The sequence below is a fragment of the Sitophilus oryzae genome, unplaced genomic scaffold (genome assembly GCF_002938485.1).
Source record: "Sitophilus oryzae breed Bouriz unplaced genomic scaffold, Soryzae_2.0 scaffold_682_pilon_pilon, whole genome shotgun sequence".
NCBI lineage: Eukaryota > Metazoa > Arthropoda > Insecta > Coleoptera > Curculionidae > Sitophilus > Sitophilus oryzae.
Genome location: NW_022147287.1, coordinates 1,852,704 through 1,866,866, shown reverse-complemented (window position 1 = coordinate 1,866,866; position 14,163 = coordinate 1,852,704). Strand labels below are relative to the sequence as shown.

The 14,163-nt window shown below is 31.0% G+C and overlaps 1 protein-coding gene across 1 annotated transcript in view; it reads left to right on the top strand.

Annotated features, from left to right (window-relative positions):
- LOC115888072 overlaps nt 1-14,163 on the top strand; it is a 417,007-nt gene that overhangs the window by 61,501 nt on the left and 341,343 nt on the right. Inside the window, exon 4 of the mRNA XM_030907644.1 lies at nt 12,820-12,978. Coding sequence (XP_030763504.1) covers nt 12,820-12,978 — 159 coding nt within the window. The remainder of the gene's footprint in view (nt 1-12,819; nt 12,979-14,163) is intronic.

Below are 14,163 nucleotides of genomic sequence, written 5' to 3'. Positions count from 1 at the left end.
ATACTCTACAGTATGTTCCCGGATTGTCTGTACAAAAGGAAAACGTTTTTTATTATTGACATTTTGAGAAATTGCATTTTTTATATAAATTTTTGTTTGTTTTAAAATGGGTAATGTATTTTCTAAAATTGAAGCAAAAATTTTAAGGCTTCATTTCTCCAACCGTATCGAAGTTTATAATACTAAATATTTACTGAAGTTTATTTATTGATCAAATAATGTGTTGCAATAATAAACAAAATATTATCTTATACAGAGTGTCTAAAAATGTATTTTAAATAATTACTAGCTTTAAACGGCAATAACTTGTTTATTTTCAGTGGAACACCGTGTATGTTTTACGAGAATCAGATGCACAATTTAATTGTCTATTAAATTGTATTACACCATTTTTTACCTTTTATCTCTTCAAGTTTTCGTAGAAAATGCATTTTATGATAATTTAGATCTCATTTATCACTATACCTATGGAATATTGACATTTTAGATTTTTTTTAATGATACGAATACTGTCGATATAGTTTGCCTATTACATTAAAAGATAAAAAGCAGTTTAAATGTTTTTTTTTGTTAAAGAGGACTAATTAATATGATCCAAGTATTCAAACTACATTAATCGACTGTTTACGTTAATTAATAATAATTGCTCCAAATACAAAAAAACTGAATTTTGTATGTGTATTAGACAGTGTGGTCTTACACTTTATTTCATTTTTTGATGAATGCTTATTTATAACAGAGACGTTCATTTTTATAACTTATTATGGTATTGATTTCTGAGTCAAATCCACATTTATTTAGAATAATTTATTAAATAAAACAATTAAATATATCATTAACTAATTTTTGGGCGGAAACAATGGTGGTATATTAATAATTGGTAATAATTGGTATACTCTTTTTCAAAGATTTAAATAGTTTTCTTTTTGTAAACAAATGGGCTTACAATATTATTATTTTTACTACCAGTACATTTTCTACATATGTATGTTGCTTTAAAAAAATTTAAAATGTCAATATTCCATGGGTATAGTGATAAAACTGATAAATGAGGTCTAAATTATAATAAAATGTATTTTCTAAGAAAACTTGAAGAGATAGGTAAAAAATGGTATAATACAATTTGATAGGCAATTATTTTGTGCATCTGATTCATGTAAAATATACAGGGTGTTTACTTTAAATTAAACAAGTTATTGCCGTTGAAAGCTAGTAATTACGTAGAACTTTAATACCCTTGAAGAAATGAAGCCTTAAATTTTTTACTGCAATTTCACAAAATTGAAAATATGTATTTCAAAAACGGTAAGGTTTAAGTGTGATAAACCTTAATCAAATTTACCTTTATTTCACTCGTAGAATCTAAAAATAGAATAATATACAGGGTGTTCCATTTAAAAAAATACAACTATAATATTTTTTACTGATTTGGGACACTGTATCTTGTAAAATTATTTTTAAATTGTAGCTCTAATAGTTCTTTAACGAACCCAAAACTTACAATTTGTAAAAATCTAATCGTTTAACTACAATACTCTGTGTCGTATGTGGTGAACAACCCTGTATACAAACAACCTGGAAATGACAACCCTAGTCAATGTTTTACATAATTTGTTTGATTACTATACTCATTTCATTTAAATTTGAATAGATACATTTGTTTCAGTTTGCTTGATAATGCCGAAATTAATGCATACCTAATGAATTAAAGCAAAAAATAAAAAATGTGAATTATTAATGAAATATAAGAAAAATAATCAGGGCGTACAAAAATAGACATAAAAGTATACATATTTTTAAATAAAATAAAATATATTTTACATTCTTTCTGATTTTTGATTTTTTTACTTCTTTTCATTAATCTTACAAAGGAATAAATCTACTAGGTCATTCTAACCTATCGCAATACCCTTCTCAGTGTGTCAGTCGTTTCTAAAAAAGGTCCATCCGTTAAGAGGGTCGTATATTTTCTTTTCCTGGCCCTTTTCGCTGTTATCTAAACCCCGGGTTAGTTTCACGCTCTATTTAATCTTTGGCCGTTGCAGGAGCTTTATTCTCACCGCTAACAAATAAATCAACGACAGAGGAGTGCAGCTATACGTATTTATAGTTTGAAATTGGTTATTTGTTTTGTTACAGGGATCGGTAAATAACGGTGTAGAATGTTTGTGGAGAATTTTACAACAAGGAAACCTATAATAGTGGGCGTTTAACTTTTATAAAATAAAATATGACATCGATTTATATATTTTAAATAAATATTTACTAAGTAACTAAGTAGTTGCAGGCTTCTGGGAATATGGCTACAGAAATATGGCATTATTTAACAGAGTTATGATGCAGTAAATATCTGGACAGACTGTCCAATGCAGAAACAGACAGAGACACAGGCATAGGGAGACCTTGTTATGATCCAAAATTAATCCATTTCGAATCGTAAACAAAACATCAGTATATTATATAGTTACAGCAGCATCTTGCAGAAAAAAGCAATTAATGTAAGATTTAAAATCAATTGTAGGTAGTAGAACAGTAAATATTCAAAGAAAGTTATACCGTGCTGGCAACTGTTACTGTTGGGTCGGTATTTACATGTGTGGAAGTAAATCGCATAAGGATTTTATTAAGTCGGAGTGAGATAAATGCGACGGTGTGCTGTTGCGTTGTTGCCGGTACGCCTTTCGCTATCAAGTAAAGTAAAATCCCGATCGCAAACCGCTCATTTTTAAGAATTTTTTTCGAAAAGGTAACTAGATAAAATCATTAGATATGTTTCTGAGCATCTGAAATGGAATTATAGGGATATGGTTAGGGTGTCATTTTTTTATAACGAGAAAACGTCAGTAATTGCGATAATTAAAAAACTCAACTTTTTAACACGTAACACGCCATAACTCAAGAACCACTTTAGATATTGAAACTTTTTTTTATTTTGAAGATCGGATCTTTTACAATATGTTTCTTCTTCTTCGTATGCCTTCTCCTCATTGGAGGTTGGCGACCATCAATTGGAATTCCGCCCTGTCTTGAGCCATACGGATAATTGCACTGGCCTCTCCTATATTAAACCACTGGCGCAAATTCCGCAACCAGGAAAACCGTTTACGCCCGATGCCTCGTCGTCCTTCAATCTTTCCCTCAACGATCAGCTGTAGGAAACTATATTTGTTATTTCGAAAAATATGACCAAAATATGCTGCTTTCCGTCGTTTTATTGTAGTTAATAGTTCTTGGTCCTTACACATTCTTTCTAATACTTCGAGATTTGTTATTCGTTCGGTCCAGGATATTTTCAACATTCGTCGGTATAACCACATCTCAAATGAATCCAAGCGTGACATGTCCGTGCCTTCAACGTCCATCCCTCGACTCCGTATAACAATGTAGAGAGTACATAGCATTTGGTAGCTCGCCATCGAGTAGTCAGATCAGGTCTCGGTTGCAGAGTAGAGTTTTCATTTTGAAAAAAGTGTTTCTGGCTATTTCAATTCTATGTTTGATTTCTTCATCAGGATCCCATTTATCATTCAGCCAGCAACCCAAGTACTTAAATCTTCTTACCCTTTCTATATTTTGATCTTCCACCTGTATCCTGATATTTTCGATATTTTGTTTGCTGATAATCATAAATTTTGTTTTGTTCATATTTATTTTAAGACCATGACTCTGACTAATACTGCTAACTCTGTCCACCAGGCATTGCAAATCCTTCTCATTGCCAGCTAGGAGCACCGTATCGTCAGCATATCGGATGTTATTAATAGGTTTACCATTCCTTACCTTTATTCCCACTTCTAAATCTTCCAACGCCTCCTGGAATATCGATTCAGAATATAAATTAAACAGAAGTGGCGATAATATACATCCTTGTCTGACACCTTTAAGAATTTCTATATCCGTTGTTGACATATTTCCGATTTTTATATAAGCTGACTGATTCCAATATAAGTTTCTAATGATTCTGATGTCTTTGCTATCTAACCCAATCCGCTTCAGTAAATGTATCAGCTTGTCATGTTTCACGTTATCAAATGCCTTCTCATAATCTATGAAACATGCGAAGGCACTTGTCTGCTGATCGAGGCATTTTTGGACTAAAACCTGTATTGAGAACAAAGCATCTCTGGTTCCCAGCCCACTTCTAAAGCCGAATTGAGTTTCACTTATATTTTCGTCAATCCTTCTCCATAGTCTAGAGTGCAGGACACGCAGAAACACTTTTAATGTATGACACATAAGGCTTATCAGACGATACTCATTGCATCTTTTGGAGTTTGACTTTTTAGGGAGCGTTACAAATGTGGATTGCAGCCATTGTTTAGGTATCTCTCCGGTGTTGTAGATAGCCACTTTATTAGGGCTATCAGATAATAGTTTTAGATTTTCAAATTAGCTGATAATTTTTGAGATACAGAGGCAAACTTAATTTTTTTAAATACGGACCTGCGTATTTTATTCCAGATTTTGAAATAACACGCTCTCCTGAGTACAATGATGTGCCACACTTAATTTTTTTTTGTTTTGACATTTGAACACAATTTATTTCAACTAATTTCAAGTCCGGCTCTGTTTTTTTTAAATATTTAATCTATTCATCATTACAATATTGATAAGCTTTCAAACTTAACAATGACGTGGAGTAAAACATTGAATACGGAAAATCAAATGCATAAACAATCAAATCATTTTCCCGGAAGATGGATTGGAAATGGTAGAGCCGTATAATGTCCAGCAAGATTCCTGGACCTATCGCCAAGGGGCTACATTATTTGACGTCATTTGTAAAAGTGAAATCAATGCCTCTCAACATTTACAATAAAGAGTACAAAATGCATGCGGAAGTATAAGAAGAAAGTTCAAAGATATATATAAATAAAATTGAGCGAAAAATAAATTTGTGCAATAAGGACGGTGGTAACCCTTTCGAACATGTAGAACATTAGAAACTAGTTAGTAGAAATTGATTTATTTATAATAACTACGATTAATATTATGCATATTATTAGATTACACACTGAGATTTCAGATTCACAATAAAAAAGTTAAAATTAATATCTTTAAATTTCTGACCTGGATATTATTTATTTGAATTTTCCAATTCCTGTTAAAGTATCCAAAACAAAAAAAAGTATAAAGTGTGGCATATCATTGTATTCAGGAGACCGAGTTCTTTCAAAGCCTGAAATAAAAAATGCAGGTCCGTATTTAAAAAAATTAAGTTGGCCTCTGTATCTCAAAAATTATCAGATAATTTGAAAATCTAAAAATACTATCAGATAGCCCTAATAAAGTGGCTATGAGAATATGCAATTAGTTTTTCGATTTTCGAAAAAGTAACGACAGGAAAACATATAATTTATTTTCAAAAAAATCAATTTTTTCCAAAAAACTCAGCAATCTCTGAAACTTTTAAAACTTTTTTGATGGCATCTTGATGAACATCCCAATATGCAACTTGGCCCCAATTTAACCATGTTCGTATCTATTACGGTTACCGAGATACCAATGCTCGTACCTCGAATTTGTAGCACCCTGTATATTTATAATTAATTTATTTTTCTTTCCTAAAATATTTTCATTAAAAGAAAATATGTATAAGTGGGCATCGCTGTGCCGGTCAAGCTTAATTATGTGACTAAAAGTTTATTTGATATGAACTATATATTTTTTATTTACTATATTGTTTTTTAGTTATCTGGGAGTTAAATTTTATCACTTATAAATTAAAACTTTCTTACAATAAATTTTTCTTAGCTGTGTTACTACTGTTATAGCATTTATTAAAAATATAACACGTAAATCAGGATTTATTTTTTACATAATTTGTTGCTTTATGATTCGCATTTGCTTGAAATTTTCATAGTTAAATGAACTGGAATTTCGCTGATTAGCTACAGTTTATTAGGTAAAGTTTTATTAAATTTTTATCTAATATCAACCGTCACAAGAAGCAAAAGAAAAGAAGATATCAAGAAAAAAAATAAAACAGATTTTAATGAATAAAATTCATATAGAACAAAAATGAATAAATTTATTATTTTCCATTAGAGTTTATGTCAGTACCTAGTATTTAACAACTTAAATATTGCGAAAAGAACTTGAGTCTAGTACAATCATAAAGAAGAAGCATAGAAAACAAAACTGTCCAGCTTTACATTTACAGTTTCGTCTTTTAATTTCCCGAAAGATTTTACAAGAAAATAACTTCTCAACAGTTCTCTAAAAACGCTGCTATAACGAACGGAATGAAAAGTTTGAAATCTAGGATCTCTAGAAACTATATTTTAAAAGATATACATTTCTCTCAGTTCAAGTTGAAGTACGTAGAAAGTTATTAGAAGTTACGATATATTAAAAAATGTATTTTGCAAGGTCTTCAATAAGATTTATTCTGAAACAGAGAACTTTTTTCATAAAATTGTAGACTAAGTATTACTAAATTTTCAAATATTTAAATTCTCTAAACATTGTTACAGCTAACGTTGTCAATTTATTTTTCCTTTGAAGTGTTTTTCTTGAAAGTTTTACTAAAAGCAGCTTTTTACTGAATGCACCTCGAAATCTGAATAAAAGTCCTTCCTTTATAAATGCACCACGGAAAAATCTTAGGATAGTTCTTTAAATAAACATTTAAAATATTATTTAAAATTATAATTCCTTTACATTTAATGTAATATTCAACAGTATGTAGTACAGGGTGGCGCCTCTCATACGCCGCGGAGGCTCCAAGGAGAACGACAGTTACAGGGTGATATAACAGGGCGAGATAAAATTAATATTGAACATTGGTCGCCTTTAAAAGCATGTTACTCTTTTATTTTAAATGGAACACCCAGTATATTATTCCGATAGTCAATGGAGAATTCATGTCTCTTCAAAATACTATTAGGTTGCCTACCCCTCAAACAAAGATTTCCCTAGATATTTTCATTTACATGATCTGATCTGAGTAGATCTTTATTATTTGATAAAATCTAGGTGGCTTGATATGTCTGACATTAATTGAAGATAGCTGTCTAATCAGTCCAACTTCAACAACTAGTTATCATTTTATGTCAGTTAAAACAAAAAAAATTCTTAGAAATTTGCCGAAAATGCAAACTTATCCTACATTAGAGAGAATTGATATGATTCTATTAGTTGGTGAATGCCTTTGAATAAGAAGACCAAGGAAGGAGCATAATGCTATCCATGTATTCATGCATGGTGGGCGGAAAAAGCTCTCTAGGGTGGGGATCCTTGACAGTTCTGTTTGACGATTCATTTGACACATTTGAATTTGATTTGAAATTTTGTGGATTTGTCAGTCTTTACGGAGCTTATTTTATGTTATTTATTATTTATTGTACTACTGATAGTATAAAGGTAGTAAATCTAGATGGAAATTGTGGCAGAACTTAAATTAACAGTAACACTATCGCGATTTATCGAAAAAGACTCTAAAATAGTTGGTTGTGTAGCGTGCGGTAGATCTCGGCAAAAATTGAGTGAAATAATGGAACAACTTTTCGCTAGTAAGTGACTATATAATATACATACGTGAAATTTACTTAAATTAACTAAATTATATATTTTTCTTGCATTTTAGCTTTTATTTATTACTTGTCAAAGATTAGATGTCAAAGAATTTAGATACGTTAATTTGACTTACCTGCTTCAGTAGCGTATCGAAAAATATGATGTTTGTGTTAATAAATACTTATTATAACTTATCTATTTTTATTAGAATTATATATTTTTATAACAATTTTAATAACTACCAACATTTATTCACGACGTAAAATAAAACAACAAATTATTGAGTCTACCTCACGTCTACCCTACATCATAATTTTACATTTTTTAAATAAAATTAGAACGACACTGATAAACCGGAATTTAAATCGGCCATATTTGAGGCCTATCGCGGTGTACCTAAGATTTTTGATATGCTCCTTCCTTAGTCTTCTTATTTAAAGGTGAATGCAGTGTGCATTCACCAAATAATATAATACTTAAATGCCCCTGATTTTATCTAGTCTGTTTTTTTTATGGGGATATGTTAAAGACAGTGTTTACAAAACTCGACCAACTATTGTCGACAACATGAGAGAAATTAATGTAGCTGCTTTTCGAGGTAGAACTCCACATAATGCCTTTTAAAATGAAAATATTCCCTTGAAAAGACAATCATTTTATGCAGTTAACAGGAAATGAAGCATTTTGAGCGTTTGATTTCATCTAGCTAATTTTTGTTACATAATTATAGGCTTATATCTAGTTTTAATTCTGTGATAATTAAAATATGTTTTAAACGTGTATCTTTTTATGACCGTTGAGTATTTTACTCTACAACATTTAATTTTTGTTAAATTAACAATACGTATATCATACAGCCACCTAGATTTTTTCACATAATAAAGATATACTGATGCAAAATCACAAAAATTTAAATAACGAGGAAAATATTTGTCTGAGGGGTAGGCTACCTAAATAATATTTTTTGAAGATATATATACACATATATATTACATCCCCCATTAAACACCGAAAAAATATACTGGGTGTTCCATTTAAAATAAAGGAGTAACTTGCTTTTAAAAGTGACTAATGTTCCATATTAATTTTGTCTCACCCTGTATAACTTTTCATGTCAAATTTTAATTTGGTTTAACATATAATGGTTACTGTAATTAAATATCAAGCTATACAAGGTCAACAAAAATTTAGGTAACTGTTATCGAAATTTAAAATTTACTCTTCATTTTCACAAAATGTGAAATATGTCAAAATCCTTACATTTTAGGTATATGCTTCTTTAATAAAACTTCTTTAATAAAACGGAGCTTCCGCGGCGTATGAGAGGCGCCACCCTGTATAAGAGCGGTAATTTTATGAATATGAAAACTAAATTTTTAAATTACTAGTTCAATAAAAAAGTTTACAGAATATTTCTTTACACCTTAACAAAATCAACAATATTTTCTTAATAATGTAAAATTTAGTGCTATTAGTTTCAGCGATATACCGAGTGCGTCTCAAAAACTCATCTCTAACTTTTTATTTTTTCAGATAAAAAACGAGATTTGGTATGTTAGTAAATAAAATAAATTAGGACTGATTGGCCTATTCAATTCGTTTTGGCTACTTCCTGTTTCACCGGAAATTACTACAACTTTTGATTTTTAAATAACACCCTCGGTATTTTTTTACTTTATTCGATAGAGAATGACACTCTGAATAGGATGACATATTATATGTCATCTTTTGACATTTTCGCTTAAAACAAATTTGTATTTTAAATTTCAATCTAGAGTTTAGAATTTTTAATCGAAGAGTCTTGGAAAATAGATTTAATGGTCTAATGTTTTTAGTGTCTTGTCCTGGGCCCGTATTCTGTAACTTTGACATAAAAACGTTACGCTTTCAAAGCGGTGAGCGCAAGTATTCGATCAGCGAAACGCAAGGCAGGTGTTCTCGATACGCGTTTTTTAGTTATTTGGTATGACATAAATTAGGACTGATTGGCGTGTTCAATTGTTTTTTGTTACTTCCTGTTTTACCGGAAATAACTACAACTTTTGATATTATTAGAGAGTTTTTAGGTCGCCTAATTGGTAAATGACGTAAAACGCTAAACGTTATACTGATCATGCGCAGTTTGTGAAAAATAACCGACAAAATTTGTTGGCCAGGTACTGTCATTTTAGATTTTGAACCGTTTATTTAACACGTCATCTGTCAAACGTTAACGTTGCCAAATAACCTCACAAACTGACTTTTGTTTTTCTCTTTTGGGGTTCGTGAAAATTGTTTATTATAATAAACAATGAATAATATTGAAAATATTATTAGAGTTCGAAATGCTGACGGAGAAATAGATAATAATTAATATTATTAGTGTCAAGATGTCAAGTGTCAACCATCAACTTGGATAGGCGTTGCCAATTTTTGTGACTCAAATATGTTGGTTATATTATTTTGAAGGACAAAAGAAGACTACAAAAAATATATTTTTATAAACTATTTTACGTATTATTTGTTACCCATTTGTAGCAGTTTTCTTTTTTTCTTCTTCTTTGATTAACCCAAATAAGTATTACACTTGGCAACCGTGCTAAAATGTATCCCGTAATAGCGTACCGTTTATTTGAACCTAAATAGCGGTGAACGCTATCCACTAATAGGGTAATCCTATTTTTATATCTGGGTTATATAACCTTATTTTTGTATCATTGCGCATATTCTATATAATGATTAACGTATAAAGCTGATCGAATAAGGGGCTTAAAAAGTCTCTATTAAATAATTACACTCTCGGTATTTTTTACTTTATTTGACAGACGATATGATCATATGTCAACTTTTGACATTTTTAAAAACTTAACACCTATAAAAACACAACCTATTAACGAAAATCTTCAGAATTCGAATTTTGAAGCTCGAAAACTATCTACCCAAGTTAGTTAAGTCATCTTATACCTTAAATAGCTTTAACAGTTCAGGCATACTTGTTCTATCACTCTGAGCTTTGCGAGGTGAGATTGGCACATTTTCGCAAAGCCCTGACAAACTGTGCGCGTAGTTTCGACAGAAGTTGAAGGGGGATTGAAGTTTGAAACTTGTTAATAATTGGAAAACGGATGAGGAAAGTAATGATATAATATACTCTATTTGCGGTTCAGATTATCGAAATATTATATAATAAAATGAATACATCACTTAGTTGAATTAAATTTATTCATTCCTTTATAAGAACCAAATATTTTTAGCCGATCATACCAACAGGCTATTAAGATCGGCAAAAAAAGTTTTCCACATACTTTAGGCTACTTGAAGGAATTACTGAACGCAAATGGTCTCGACAACAAAACTGTGATTGAATATATTGAGCTTACATCGTTATGTATGAAACAAAATTGTTTTCAATTTAATAACAACTTTTTTGAACAGCGGGAAGGTACAGTAATGGGTAATCCATTGTCTCCATTTTTGGCTAATTTATTCATGAGCAGGTTTGAAGTGGAGGCTAAGAATCAGTTTGAGTATTTTCCAAGAGTATGGTTTAGGTATGTGGATGATATTTTTGCTGTTTTTGACACACATTCAGACACCATAGATAATTTTATTTCTAAGTTAAATAATCGTTTTCCTTCCATTAAATTTACGCATGAAATTGAGAACAACGACAGATTACCATTTCTAGATGTATTAGTTATTAGAAATACTAATAATTGCCTGGAATTTGATATCTATAGGAAAAATACGACCACACGCAGATATATTCCTAATGAGTCACATCATAGTGTTGAACATAAAATGGCTAGTTTAAATTTCTTAGTTCATAGATTACTTAGTTTCCCACTTTCCAACGAAAGATATGAAATAGAAAGAGATTACATTAGGAATGTAGCTGAGTGTAATGGATATTCTCCTTCACTAGTTGATAAATTAATTAGAAAACGTAGGTATAGGTTAATGATTTCTGAAAATTCGACTTTTCAAGTGGAGAAGGATACGTCTAAATATTTTTAAATACCGTCAATTATAAACTTGTGTATAGTGCTAATAATAAATTACAACAATTATTAGGTAATCCAAAGGATAAAACACCTCCACTGGAAAGGTCGGGTATTTATGAAATTTCTTGTAAAGATTGTAATCAGAAATATGTTGGACAAACTAGAAGATCAATATTAACTAGATTTAAAGAACATTTAGCTCAGATAAGATATGGTAGACCGGATAAATCTTGCGTTGCCGAACATATTGTTGATAAAGAACATTGTATAGATCTTAATAATTTAAAATTAATTAAACAAGTCTCAAATTACAGGCAGTTAGATGCATATCAAAGCATCAGAATTAATAAATGTAAAGATAGTATTAACAGAGTCAACGGTCCAATTCCTTCAAGTTCTTTGTTCCTACTACTCTAGTGGCGGAAATTAACTGTTACGCTCAGTTGGCTCTGACTCGGTTGGCTAGATTTTGCCACGTCCACTCGGTACCTACTGGGCGAGTAAACGCTCAACTTGTAGATTGTATTTTAGTTTATAATCATCTGCTGATGATGCTAACATGGTTAGCGAAACGCGCGTCCAGTGTAAAAGTAAAAGTGTTTTGGTGTATTGTGGTGATTTAGTGTAATTTTATTTTGCTTTTTAATTTCACTCAAAATGAGTTATTTGGGTCATAAATGACCTAAATACTGTCTGTGTCTGTCTGTCCGTGTGTCTGTCTTTCTGTAACACGATAACTCAAAAACCGCTAAACCGATTTTTACCAAATTTGGCACAAAAATACTGTGGCACCCGAGAATCTGGCCATTAGTTTTTGGTGGGGGTGGGGCGTTGGTAAGGGGGTACGGAAAGGGGTTAAAAATTTAAAAAAATCGTAACTCCAAAATTACAGTAGCTAGCGAAACGCGGCTTTCAATTTAAGATTAGGAATATTTGCAACAAAATTTGTAATAACATCAAAATCAGTCAAAGTCGCAGTTTTTGAGATAATTGAAACTAAAAGAACTAGCCCTAGCAACTTTTTATTAACATATTTTAGTATGGGCGGCTATACGTGCCTCCCGGCGCCAATTTGTTTTAATATTCCTTCAGGACAGACTAACCTGGTATACAGACGGATCAAAGACCACTGTCGCAACAGGCAACTGTTCCGTCATCAAGTGTTTCGAAATATTATCAGGCACTTTTTTCTCTTTCAATATGTTTAATCAAGTTGATGAAACAGATATAGGCTGGTGTATTAAACTCTATTGCTTTTTCTCAACAGACATGGTTGTATTGAGGAGACATTCAAAGTAAAACTTTATTTTTGTTACAGGACGGAAGACTACAAAGCGGAGATCACATTCTCCAAATCGGCGAGGTAAATCTCAGAGGTTTGGGATCAGAACAAGTAGCCTCAGTTTTACGCCAGTGCGGTGTCCACGTACGAATGGTAGTGGCCAGGCCTGTGGAATCGGGTACTCTAGGCATTCAGGTAAAATAAATTAACCTATTTTTTACGTGTAAAAAACTATTTGTTACATATAAAAAACTATATTTTACGCGTAAAAAATCATATTTTTAATTTTTACTTTTTCAACATTTTGAACTATATTTTTTCAAACATTTCCTTCCAATCCTTCTATATAATAGTTGTTAGTTTGCAGTAAATATGCGCACATAGTGCACATACAGGGTGGCGCCTCTCATACAACGCGGAGGTTCCAAGGAGAACGACAGTTTGTATTGAAATGAAATTTTGTGAACATATGTAGCTTAGACATTAGCATACAGCATTTTTTTAAATTATAGGGAGTTCTACAGGGTGTCCCAAAAAAAGTTACACATGAAAGTTTTGTTTTTTGTAACAGGACACCTTATATATTAATTGATTTTCGGATTTTAGGCGAAAAATAAAGGCCAGTTTTATTAGAGAAGTACATGGCTAAAATGTAAGGTTTTTGACACATTTAACATTTTCTAAAAATGAAGAACAAATTTTAAATTTCAATAAAAGCTAACTAAATTGGAATTTACCCGGTATAGCCTAATATGTAGTTAAAATAACCATTGCACTCTAAATAAAATTAAAACTTGACCCATAAAGTTATACAGGGTGAGACCAGATTAATATTGAACATTGGTCACATTTAAAAGCAAGTTACTCTTTTATTTTAAATGGAACACCCAGTATATTATTCCGATATTCAATGGGGAATTATTGAATTGCTTTTAAATGTGACCAGTGTTTAATATTAATTTTCTCTCACCTTGTATAACTTTTCGGATCAAATTTTAATTTGATTTAAATTACCAATAGTTATTTTAACTACATACTACGCTACACAGGAAAAATTATAATTTAGGTAGCATTTATTGAAATTTTAAATTTATTCTTCGTTTTGAAAATTTGTTAAATATGTCAAAACCTTACATTTGAGCCATATACTTCTCTAATGAAATTCGCCTTTATTTTTCTCTTAGAATTCGAAAATCAATTAATATATAGGGTGTTCCATAGGGGGAGCACCCTATAGAATTCTCTATATTTTTAAAAAATGCTTTAAATCAACTTAACATATGTTCACAAAATTTCATTTCATTACAAGTTGTAGTTCTCCTCGTAGACTCCGCGTCGTATGAGTGGTGCCACGCTGTACATTTTTTATACATAGTTCTA